The sequence below is a fragment of the Calypte anna genome, chromosome 10 (assembly GCF_003957555.1).
Source record: "Calypte anna isolate BGI_N300 chromosome 10, bCalAnn1_v1.p, whole genome shotgun sequence".
Classification (NCBI taxonomy): domain Eukaryota; kingdom Metazoa; phylum Chordata; class Aves; order Apodiformes; family Trochilidae; genus Calypte; species Calypte anna.
In genome coordinates this window covers 3,009,020-3,021,602 of record NC_044256.1, presented here as the reverse complement: position 1 = coordinate 3,021,602, position 12,583 = coordinate 3,009,020, and the positions used below count along the sequence as shown (strand labels likewise).

At 57.5% G+C, this 12,583-nt stretch overlaps 1 protein-coding gene across 1 annotated transcript; it reads left to right on the top strand.

Annotated features, from left to right (window-relative positions):
• The first annotated feature begins 3,277 nt into the window (after nucleotides 1–3,277).
• Nucleotides 3,278–8,368, top strand: LOC103537666 (cytochrome P450 1A4). Its single transcript, XM_030457201.1, is given in 8 exon segments — nucleotides 3,278–3,379; nucleotides 4,349–5,056; nucleotides 5,059–5,213; nucleotides 5,447–5,573; nucleotides 5,837–5,926; nucleotides 6,015–6,138; nucleotides 6,574–6,660; nucleotides 7,845–8,368. Coding segments are annotated over 7 exon segments (1,590 nt in total). The 5' UTR covers nucleotides 3,278–3,379; nucleotides 4,349–4,356; the 3' UTR covers nucleotides 8,152–8,368.
• The last annotated feature ends 4,215 nt before the right edge of the window (nucleotides 8,369–12,583 follow it).

Here is a 12,583-nt window from a genome sequence, read left to right as displayed (position 1 = left end):
GGTTAAAGATTGCCCAGGCTTGCGTGAGAAGGCGGCTGGCTCATTTCCCCTGGCTGCTGTGGGGCAAACAGGGCAAGGAGTGGTGGAGGTGAGTGGCAGAGATAGGAGAGGTGAAAGGAGCAGTGGAGGGCAAGGCTGGGGCAGCTCATCCCTCTGACCACAGCCAAGAAGGAGATGAGGGAGAAAGAGGAGCTGCTGCTCGGGCCGGGGCAAAATTTGGGGCTTTGGGAAGTGCAGGCTGGATGAGCTGGAGGAGCAGGAACGAGCCAGGGCTTTGGGGTTTGGACCTGAGTTTCCTTCAGCCTTTGAAAATGACAGTGGGAATTTGGCCCAAGTGAAGGCTGAGCTAATATTTAATAAAGGCTTTCAACATCTGGTCTAATCAGGCTCATTAATGGCGATGACGCTGCTCATTAACGCTTGGCAAGGACAGTTACAAAACCCTGGCTGCTAATACACCTCCCGATAATTGCCAGGCACCTTGCCGACCTCCAGCCCCGGCTTCAGCAGGCGCTGCCTCTCAGCCCGGGAAAGCTCGGGGAGAGGCAGGGGGGGTTTCCCGGCAGCAGGACAGCCTGGAGCCACCCGGCATCTCTTTTCCCCGCAGCTCCACTACGGGGGGTGGGGGGTGCAGATTTTACCCCCTCCAGGCTGCAGCTGGAATCGGGATGGCCGTGCACTGATCAGGAGCCCACATCAGCCTCTCCCGCTCCGTTGGATCCCAAAGCACTGGAGCCGCTGGGGAGGGTGCCTGGGGTGCAGAGGACCCCCCTGCCCCGCTTCTAACCCTCAGCCCGGGGATGAGGGGATGCTCTCCCCCCGGCCCCCCCCGGCCCCAGCCTCCTTCATGCTCAGTGCCAAGCCCTGCCAGGGCTGGGTGCCTCCCGATGAGCTTCTGCCTTGCGTGCCAGGCAGCCTCACGCCCCAAACACATCCTCAGAGGCACCGGGCTCCCACCCCGGCCACCGCCCCTCCTGCAGCCCTCCGCACGCAAGGAGTGGGACAGCGGGAGGGTCGCTGTCGGTCCCCTGCCTCCCTCCGGTGGGACCTGGGTGCACCCAGCTGCATCTCCCTGGGCAGGGGGATCCCGGGCTGCTTGCTGGTGGGTTTGTTGGTGGGTCTGCCAAGTTTGTGGGAAGGATGCGGGCGAGCAAGAGGACGGTGGTGCCCGAGGGCATGTGGCAGAGCTCGTGTGCTCGTGAACACGTGTAAATACATCCACGCGAGAGCATAAACGTGCTGTGTGTGCATTTGCAGCCTGAGCTATTTACACATCTGTATTTACACGTCTTGTGCGTGCCCACCGGAGGACAGGGACACCCGTGTGTGCAGGACAGGGAGAGGGGATGCGTGTCGGCTCTCCACGCACAAGGTGTGCGTGCAAGCAACACACCCGTGTGGGTGTGTGTACAGGTGGGGTGACAGGAGGGACCTGGGTGCCTCTGTGTGTCCTAGGAGATGCCACGGTGTGTGCGAGCATGCAGGGACACATCCCCGCCAGGGGTGTCACCTCGAGGTGTCCCGCGTGGTGTGTGTGTCCCCAGCAGACCCTCTCCCAAGGCACACGGAGGGAAAGGCAGCATGAGGGGATTTGCACAGCCCTGCCTGGGACGGCTGGAGCAGTGTCTCTGGACCCAAAAGGGGACATTTGCAGTGTCACGACTGAGACCCCACCTTTTCCACTGTGGAAGACCTCCCCCCTCCTCGTGGCTGTAGGGGGACAGGGACATTGCGTCCTGTCGTGGGGGACACAAGTGGCAGGTGGGGATGCTGTCCGGTGATGGAAGCACCCCACAGGAGGGGGTACCAAGCCCCGTTACCCCCGGTGGTGCACTTTGTGCTGTGGACCCCTCACAGTCCCCGTCAGACATGGGGGGGATGATCCTGAACTGCTGCGGCGCCGCCTTGACCCCGGGCCAGGCTCCTGAAGGTGAGGCCACCGCCCTGGTCCTTTAAAAGCCATTTCCCCCCACCCACCCATGGCGTGACTGCCCAGAGCCCCTTCGCACGCGATGTCCCCAATTCGGGACACCCCGACAAGGCGGGACCCCCGAGTGTCTCTCCCATCCAGCTGTGGCTGGGCAAGGGGCAGGGGTGTGGGTGGAGAGGATGAGATTTGAGGAGCAGCTGGTGCCCCTTGTCCTTCCTTTGTCCTGGTCTGTCACCCCACAGGGACCAAGGATGGGAAGGGCTGGAGCTGAAAAGTCCGAGCTCCACCTCTGTTCCCCGGGCACCCCCCACCTGACGTGCCCCCCATCTCCCACTGCGCCCCTTGCCCCGTTCCGATGCCACCTCGCCCCCCAGGACGCTCTGTCCCCAGGGGACAGGGGGTGACAATGGACACGGCCGCTTCTCACGCAAACCTGGACAATCTTTAACCGGGCTGGGGCAGCGAGGGCCGTGACCCCCGGGCTGCCCTGCCGCACCCTCCCCGACGGGGACCCGATCCGGGACTCTGGGCCAGCAGAGCTGCCCCGCAGAGAAGAGGGGACGAGGGGTGGGGGTGGGACAGCCCCGGAGTTTCCCCCCCCCCCCGGCTGCCTTCCCGCTGCTTGGTCCGGGACCACTGGCGGCGGGACCGGGCGAGCCCCCCCCGTCCGGCCCGCGGGGGGCGGAGGGCTCGATAGCGGTGGAGTGGGTGGGTGGTCCACGTTCCGCCTTGCGTGTTCGCGGGGCCTCGTGGGAGGCCTGAGGTGCCTTCCCCCCGCCTCCTGCCCCCCGCCTCGCACATCGGGGCGATTTTCCCACGCTGCCGCTCGCCCCGCGGCTCCGGCACCGAGAACATCCCGGGACCGCAGGCACCGGCGGGGGGGGTCGGACGAGGCCGGGTGCCCGCATGTAGGGCTGCGGGGAGGGAGGATGGGGGTAGCACTGCCTTGGGGGGGTCGGTGTTAAAGGGGGTAAAGGGAGGACGGGACGGGGGCGCGGGACTGGCGCCTTTAAGATCCTGCCAGTAAGCGTGACAGGAGTGACCGGGGGCGGTGCGGGTTGCCCAAACATCCGCCCGCTTCGCACGCGATGACCCCCCCGGTCTGGAACCCACGGCGGGTACCGACACCCCCGCCCGACCCGTCGGGACCCCCCCCCCCTTTCCTTCCTCCCCTCTTCCCTCCTATCCACGCAGGGGAGCGGGGCTCCCCCCGCCCACCCGTGATGGGGCGGGAGGGCTGCGCGGCCCCTCTCCTGGCACCGCGGAGAGGGGGGTACGGGAAAGTTAGTTAGAAGTTTGGGCACACGTCAGCTTTGATTAGGCTTCGGTCACGTGATGGGAGCTTGCCGGGCCAATCAGGGCGGGAGGCGATGCATATAAAGCAGGAGCGCAGGACGAGCGGGGTACCTGCCGGGAGGATCGGGCCCCACCTCACCGCTACTCTCCCAGGTGAGATCCCCCGGGGGTGCTCGCTGCCGGGCACGGCTCTGCCCGCAGGATGAGAGGGGTGGGGGGGCACCTCCAACTTTACCGGGGACCCCCAGCGATGGAAAGTCGGGGGGTGCTCTGTTGCGGGGTGTGCATCCCCCTCTCTGGCTCCCCAGACCTCCTGTAGCATCCTTCTCGGAGCTGTCAGAAGGTGGTTTCTGGAGGAGCAGGGAATCTCTGTCCTGCAGCCCCTCTCACCCTGGGTGTCCGTGGGAGGGGGTCCCAGCTGGGCTGCACCAAGGGGTGCCAACAGCCCCCCAGGCTCCTCAGGTCCCCAGCCCCGGGTGTCCCATGGGGGGCTGTAGCACCTTGCTAGAATGCTTGAGGGGAGGTGGGATTTCATATCCAGGCTCTTCTCACCCTGGGTCGAGGTTTCCAAGGGATTTCCCCCAGTGCCAGGAGCAGGGTGCCTGCAGCAGGGTGGTGGGGGGTCCTGCTCCTCCCTCTCCACTCATTGGAATTCGTGAGGCTTCTCCCAGGTCTGGGGAAGGGTCTTCACCTTGTGCTGAAGCTCAGCATCCCACTCCAGCTGTGGTCAGCTCTTTGGGCCGTGGGTCTTCAGGTGGAATGGTGGTGAGGGACACAGAGAGGGCAGAGGCTGGGGGAGAGCAACCAGATGACTCTGACCAGGAGGTTCAGCTCTCCCATGGTCAAGAGCTCTGGAAAAGCTTTGCAGTGTACAAGAGAGGTCCTGTAGAGGACAGTTTCTATCCTGGCACACAGAGAAAATGCTCTGGAACCTTTTCTTTTCTTTCCTGGCCAATACAACTCCTGCTTTTCAGTGCTAGCTTTTGTTACCTAAAGCCCAGAGAACTGACACAGCTTTGGGTCAGAAGTTAAACCCAGCTTTTCTGCCAAAGAGCATCTGAAACTGCAGGTGCCCCACGGACCTTCCCCCCCTTCATGATATCTCTTTGGTTTCTCACCAAGGTTCCTAGATGCCAGCAGCCATGAATGCTGCCATGTCCTTGGTGGGAAGCCAAGGTGCTGTCTCGGCCACCGAGCTCCTCCTGGCAGCTGCCGCCTTCTGCCTGGTGTTCCTCCTCATCCAGTGGCTCCAGCAGCAGGTGCCCCAGGGGCTGAAGAGCCCCCCGGGACCCAGAGGCTTCCCCATCCTCGGCAACGTGCTGGAGCTGAGGAAGGAGGCACACCTGGTCCTGACCAGGCTGAGCCACAAGTACGGGGACGTGATGCGGGTTCAGATCGGCACCCGTCCCGTCCTGGTGCTGAGCGGGCTGGACACCATCAAGCGAGCCCTGGTGAAGCAAGGAGAAGACTTCATGGGCCGCCCTGACCTCTACAGCTTCCAGTACATTTCAAACGGGCAGAGCCTGGCCTTCAGCCCCGACTCCGGGGAGGTGTGGAGAGCGCGCAGGAAGCTGGCCCAGAACGCCCTGAAGACCTTCTCCATCGCCCCCAGCCCCACCTCCTCCTCCACCTGCCTCCTGGAGGAGCACGTCTCCAAGGAGGCCGACTACCTGGTCGCCCAGCTCCTGCAGCTGATGGAGAAGGAGAAGAGCTTTGAGCTGAGTCGCTACCTGGTGGTCTCTGTGGCCAACGTCATCTCTGCCATCTGCTTTGGCAAGCGCTACCAGCACAGTGACCAAGAGCTGCTCAATATCGTCAACCTCAACAACGAGTTGGGGACGCGGCGGCTTCTGGCAACCCTGCTGACTTCATCCCCCTGCTCCGGTACCTTCCCAACCGCACCATGCATCTCTTTAAGGACCTCAACAGGCGTTTCAGCTTCTTTGTGCAAAAAATTGTCCAGGAGCATTACACCAGCTTTGACAAGGTAAGGGCTTGGATGCTCTTGGACGTGGGTAGAGATGTCTGCAAGTGTCAGAGGTGCTGCCTGCCTGGCAGTGGGGAGAAGGGGAGACTCCCTGGCCCCCCAGTTCTGCCCAGGAAAGCTCCTCGGAGCTCTCCCATCTGCAGTTAACCCCCCAGGAGCCAGCACTGAGTCGGGGAGGTTTTCCCCCAGCCCCGGGTGTCCACGGTGTCCCTGACCCACTGTCACTTCCCCAGGAGCACATCCGGGACATCACAGACTCCCTGATCAATCACTGCCAGGAGAAGAGTGCAGGGGAAGCTGCCCAGGTCTCCCTTCCCAATGAGAAGATCATCAACATCGTCAATGACCTCTTTGGAGCTGGTGAGAACATTTCTGAGGGGAAAACCACTTTGTTGAGAGGCTGGGGGGAAGAGCCAGAGCAGTTGGGCTCAGCCCCTGGCTGTGTTTGGGTGTTGGGAGCTGCTGCTGCTGGGCTTTTTGGTGCTTTCCTGGGTGGTGATCAGAGCAGGAGGCTTCTCAGTGATGAAGGAACTGTTCCAAGAGAAACAACTGGAGTGGCAAGATCTGTAAACAGCTGCTTGCCTCTCTGTGTTTGGTTACTAAATGTCTTTACATCTATCCAGGCTTTGACACTGTGTCAACTGCCTTATCCTGGGGCCTCATGTACGCTGCCTTGTACCCTGACATCCAGAAGAAGATCCAGGAGGAACTAGGTGAGTTCATCAACTTGCTTCCTCTGGGGCCAAAACCTTCCCAGTGAGAGCCTCTCCCAACCCTCTTCCTGCTTTCACCCCCCCACAGACCGGACCATTGGCCAGGAGAGGAGACCAAGGCTGTCAGACCGGGGCTCACTGCCCTACTTGGAAGCTTTTATCCTGGAGATGTTCAGGCACTCCTCCTTCTTGCCCTTCACCATCCCACACAGGTATGGGCTGGCGTGGCAGATGCATTATTTAGGTGATTTTGGGGAGTGGTTTTCTGGTGGCTATACTTGTCCTGGGGACAAATCCTGCATTTTGAGGGCACTTTCACTCACACACCTTTGCTGGCAGAGTGGGGGCAAACACCCCTGGCTCCACACCATCTTACTAGATGATCTTTATGGTCCCTTCTAACCCAAACCATTGTGGGGTTCCCCCTGCCTTGGGAGAAACCACATCACAGCTCCTGAAACCAGAATCTTTCTGCTTGAGGGAAAGTGTGAACCAAGCCAATTTCATCTCCCAAATACAGGCTATTTCCTAGCCAGTCCTAAGAGTTCATTGAAAATCAGGTGCCCCTGAGGACTTGCCCAGCTTTGTTTCACTGTAAAGCTGTGGGTCTCATCTTCCCTTCTCCCCTCTTCCTCTGTTTCTTTCAGTACAACCAAAGACACGGTGTTGAACGGCTACTACATCCCCAAGGGCACCTGTGTGTTTGTCAACCAGTGGCAAGTGAACCACGATGAGTAAGTAGCCCAAATCCTCCCTGCTCCTCCAGGCCGTGACAGCTCTGCTTGGTATTAAGTTCTCTCTGTTCCTTTAGAGCAACATCCTGGAAGCTGAACAGGGTGTGAAGGCAGCAAAAGGCAGATTGGACTCAGAGTAATGTGGGTTTGATGCTGAGCCCAGTCTGCTGGGCATGGAGCTGCTCTGGGTTGACTTGGTGACTGGTTCCCTAACACCAGGGCTCAGCCAGAGTCAGGGCAGGAATGTGTTGATGTCCACTGGACTTCCCACATCCATGGGCTGGCTGGCAGCTCGGGCTGCTGAATAATCAGGAACGGGCAGAACCTCTTGCCAAGCAGCCCTTGTGATCCAGGTCGACAGCTCTGGATGTGCTGAGTGAGGACAGTTTGGTTCCCTCTTTTGAGGACAAAAACCCTCCTGCCCTGCCTCTTGTTAAACTCAATAGGCTCCTGAAACTATTGCTGAAAAACAGCTTTGGGGAATGGGAGGGGACCTGGAAACCAAAGCCCCATCTTCCTCCTCCACTGCTCTACAGCACAGACCCTTCCAGGGTGGGAGTAAACTGGCTGAGGCTCGGTACAGAAGTTTACTCCCAGATCAGGTATTCTGGATCAGAAGCTCAAGACCTTTGTATCCCACCAGCAGAGAAAGATCACACAAGATTTTCCTCCTGCTGCTCCACATGCTGGGGAGCACTGCAGTGGGAACACTGACTGAGGATTCCTCATCTCCAGGCAGGAATTCTCAGCTAAGGCAGTGGAAAATCCCACCTGGCACCTCCCAGCAGTACAGGCTGGGAAGGTTTGCTGGGAGGATTCAAAGTAGGAAAACCCTTGGGTCTTCATTCTTCCTTTTTAGAACAGCTGCTCAGCTCCCGTGCTCTCCTGGTGGCTGCTGGATGTTGGGTTATTTCACCCTAAATTTAACCCATGCCTGGCATCTGCTGGGGCAAACACCAACCTGGGGCTGATGCAGAGGGTTCAATAAACTGAGCTGATGGGGTCTGATGCACCACAAGAAGTTTAGATCAGGGACAGAGGTTGCCAAAGTGTTTTGGATGGTGAAATCAGAAAGGATTACAATGATCCCCTTCTGCAAAGAGTTGCTTAGGGGTGGTTTTTGGGCTTTTTTCAGCACAGTGGCTGAAAACACCTTCCTCAGGCTTCTCTCCTTTCTCTTCCAGGAAGCTTTGGAAGGACCCTTCAGTCTTCAACCCCGAGAGGTTCCTCAACGCTGCGAGGACTGAAATAAGCAAGGCAGAGAGTGAGAAAGTGCTGGTTTTTGGCTTGGGGAAGAGGAGATGTGTCGGGGAGACCATCGGCCGGTGGGAGGTTTTCCTCTTCCTGGCCATAGTGCTGCAGCAGCTGGAATTCAGCCTCCACCCTGGGAAGGAGGTGGACATCACCCCTCAGTACGGACTGACAATGAAATACAAGAAATGTGAGTGCTTCCAGGTTAAGAAGCGTTTCCCCACGAAGAGCTCTCTGTGAGCTGCTGGAGGAAGCCTTGCCCTGCAGAAGATGCTCAGCCTGCTTTTGCTAACGCTCTCGAGGAGCCAGCACAGCCCCTCGTTGTCTCCCTTCACTGGAGGCTTGTTCATCCCCTCTCAATGCCAGTGGGGAGGGATACAGCTGGCGCTGTGGGGCTCCTGCCCATCCCTGGAGTCACCTCCCTTCCCTACAGAAACGCTCACCAGAGGTCCAACCCCCTCACCCCTCCTAGGGAGGTTCCTGCCCCGTGGTTATGAAAGATGCTCTGGGCTGGGGGAAGCAGTGCGGGATGTTGGTAGGGCTGTTGTTGGTAGGGCTGTTGTTGGTAGGGATTTTGGTAGGGATGTTGGTAAGGATGATGTTGGTAGGGCTGTTGGTAGGGCTGCTGGTAGAGGTGTTGGTAGGGCTGATGTTGTTAGGGATGTTGGTAGGGCTGATGTTGGTAGGGCTGATGTTGGTAGGGCTGATGTCCTCACCCCATCAGGTGCCACGGGCAGAGCCAGAGCTGCTGCCAGCAACTCTCTTCATCTGCCACATGAGAACCAGCCTGCAGGTCCCTCCCCAAGGAGCCTGCCCAGCCTTTTCCCACGGAGCAGAAGCCTCTCCAGCTGGTTTAGCAGAGCTGTCTGCACAGCCCGCAGCTCCTGCTGCCTCCTGAAGAGCTCCTGAGGTGGTGCTGAGCCAGGACTGTCCCTGTGCCACCACCCAGCTCCACGGGACCTGCTCTGGGTGCACTCTTGCAGTGCTCAGTTCCCTGAACAGAAACTAATGAAATGAATCCTGAGCGTTTCTACCAATCCTTGGTGACAGCCTATTAGGGAAAAGAAATTAAAAATCTAAAAACCTGCTTTTCAGACTGTGCATTTGCTTTTTCTTTTCTTTCTTTTTTTTTTTTTTTTTTTTTTAAAGCTTGATGGCTTTTTTTTTTTTAAAGCAAACACTAGATTTTTGATGTCCAGACTCAAAGGATCAAGGGTTTGAGGGCTGGAGGAGGTGCCTTGCTTTATGTTTCTGTCAGCTTCAGCCAGCATGAGGGTGAATTCTCATGGCAAATGGATCAGCAATTCCTGCTTATTTGTATCCATGTGAAACCCATCCTCACGCTGGGCTAGAAACTGCTAGAAATTGTTTGTAACCCAATAAACACCAAAACCCAAAAATACTATTTGTAACCCAATAAATAAAGCTGCTGAAGTTCCTCCCCGGTTCTTGTTCCACTGGGAAAAAGCTTTAATGGGAGAAAACAAACCTCACACTTCTTTCCCATCCTTGAAAACCGGACTCTGGTCTGTTGGATCTGGGATTGTTCCTGTGGGATGGGAGCTGGTGGATCCTTTACCATCAGAACTGTGACACCAGTGGCAGTGGAGAAATTTTGGTGCTTGAGGATGTTGGCTTTTATCCTCTCCCTGTGTGTCTAGAGAAGGCAAAGCCTCAGCTGGGGTTTGTGGAAAGGTGATGGTGAGTTCTGGCTCAGTTCAGAATTTCACTAAAAATCAGGACAAGCTCTTCTATCCCTGAAAAAAAAAGCCTTAGAGAAGGATGTGTTTCACCATCTCCTCTATCTGCCCCAGCCTGGAGCACGGTTTCTTCCAAGGCTTTGTGTAGCTTCTCCTAAGAAAAAATAAAAATAAAAGGCAAATTATTGAATTGTTATACAGAGAATAAGGCGATTTATGGAAAACTGGGGTCTGTGCATCCCTGGCACCACAGCGGGGACCAGCCTGGGGGCTTAGGAAACCACTCTTGCTCCAGAGAGAAGTTTTTCCTGGGGCACAAATAATCATAGAATCATAGAATTGGCTGGGTTGGAAGGGACCTCAGAGATCATCGAGTCCAACCCTTGAACCACCGTTGTGGTTGCTAGACCATGGCACTGAGTGCCACATCCAGGCTCTTTTGAAATAGCTCCAGACACAGAGAATCCACTACTTCCCTGGGCAGCCCATTCCAATGCCTGATCACCCTCTCCAGAAAGAAATTCTTTCTCATCTCCAACCTAAACCTCCCCTGGCACAACTTGAGACCTTTTGTGCCCTCTTGTCTTGCTGAGAGTTGCCTGGGAAAAGAGCCCAACCCCCCCTGGCTCCAACCTCCTTTCAGGGAGTTGTAGAGAGTGATGAGGTCTCCCCTGAGCCTCCTCTTCTCCAGCCTCAACACCCCCAGCTCCCTCAGCCTCTCCTCATAGGATCTGTGCTCGAGTCCCTTCACCAGCCTGGTTGCCCTCCTTTGGACCTGCTCCAGGACCTCGATATCCTTCCTGAACTGGTTGGCCCAGAACTGGACACAGTACTCGAGGTGTGGCCTCACCAGGGCTGAGTATAGGGGCAATAAATGCTTATTAATAAATGCTTATGACAGGGGTAATAAATGCTTGAAGGGGATGGGGAGAACACCAGGAATCTTGGCAGAATTCTCTCTTCTGCTGCAAAGTGTGCTCCTTCCCAAGTCCCTGCCCTGAGGTGCTCCATGGCATGAGCTGTGTATGGTGAGTTCATCCCAGACACAGGGATGACATCAAAATAAGTGCAAAAAAGTCAATATTTGACTCCTCCTCTCCCTGGGAGATGAAGGCCAGGTGAATAATTCAGGAGCTTTTTAATTTGGTGACTTGTATACAGGCTGCAAGGGGAACCTTCCTCCTGCCTGGCCCTCGGTCACCTTATTGTCACTGACCTCTATTGTAATTAGTTTGAGTTTAATTAGCTCTGGGTCTCCAGCAGGACCTGTTTGGAGGGGTCAGCTGCACTCCAGACCCAGTATCCCACCCACTCCTTCCTCCCAGTAAGGACAAAAACTTCGGAGGGGGGGAAGCTGGTTTTAATGGGGCTGAGGGGAACTGGGGGATGAGGGTGTCAGTGAGGTGACAGCTGATGGAGGTGTGACAGTAGTCACAGAAACATGGGAGTGTGCTGGCTGGGAAAGACCTGTAAGATCCCAGAATCATAAAATCCCGGACTGGTTTGGGTGGCAAGGGACCTCAAGGGGCACTTAGTTCCAACTAGGAACACCTCCAAGCCCCATCCCAGCTGGCCTTGGACACTTCCAGGGATGGAAGCAGGTTCCCTGGGCAGCCTGTTCCCATGTCTCACAGGAAAGGATTTCTCCCTCCTGTCTCCTCTAAACCTCCCCTCTTCCAGTTTAAGGCCATCACTCCTTGTTCATTTGCTGTGTGTCCGTATAAAAAGTCCTTCTCCAGATTGCTGGGCACTGGGAGGTCCCTGAAGGGCTCCCTGGAGCCTCCTCTTCTCCAGGCCTCACCCTGTCCCCATGGCAGGGCTGCCCCACTCCCTCTCTGTCACCTCCTGGGGACCTGAAGGTCACCCGGGCCACAGCTAAACCCTGTCCCGCAGCACCAGCCCACACCATTTTGTAACCCCCCAGGGATGGGGACTTCACTGGAAGAAATTGCTCCTGATCTCCAACCCAAACCTCCCCTGACACTGTTCCCTCTTGTCCTGTTGCTTCTTAAGGACACAGACCCGACCCCTGGCTCCAACCTCCTCTTGGGATGGCAGAGCCACAAGGTCTCCCTCAGCCTCCTCTGCTCCAGGATCAGCACCCACAGCTCCCTCACAACTCCTCACAACTTCTCCAAACCCCTTCTCCATCTTCTCCAACCCCTTCTCCATGTTCTCCAATCCCTTCTCCATCTTCTCCAGAACTTTCTCCTTACTCTCCAACCCCTTCTCCATCTTCTCCAACCCTTTCTCCATCTTCTCCAGAACCTTCTCCTTACTCTCCAACCCCTCTCCATGTTCTCCAGACCCTTCCCCAGCTCCATTCCCTTCTCTGGACACTCTCCAGCCCCTCAATCTCTTTCTGATCTTCAGGGGACCAGAACTGACCCCAGGATTGCGGGTGCAGCCTCCCCAGTGCCCGGGGGTGTGAGGGGTTTGGGGTGTTTGGGGTGTGAGGGGTTTGGGGTGTGGGGGAATATGGGGGTGTGAGGGGTTTGGGGTGTGAGGGGTTTGGGGTGTGAGGGGATATGGGGGTGTGCAGGGTGTTGGGGTGTGAAGGGTTTGGGGTGTGTGGAGTTGAGGGGTTGTGTGGGGTTTGGGAGCGTGCAGCGTGCTGCGGAGTGCAGGGGTGCGTGTGTGGGGTATGTGGGGTTACGGGGTGTTTGCGGGATTACGGGGTGTGTGCGGGGTTACGGGGTGCTTGTGGAGTGTGCAGGGTTATGGGGTCGTTGCGGTGTGCGGGGTTACGGGGTGTTTGTCGGGGGGGTTACGGGGTGTTTGTTTGGGGGGTTACGGGGTGTGTGCGGGGTTACGGGGTGTTTGTCGGGGGGTTACGGGGTGTTTGGGGGGTTGCGGGGCGGTCTCGGTGCCCCCACTCTGTGCGGGGTCTCCACGCGCCGCTCACGGCCCCGCCCCTCCCCGCACAGCGCACGCGGCCTCTTCCCCTCCCGCCCCGCGCTACTGCGCACGCG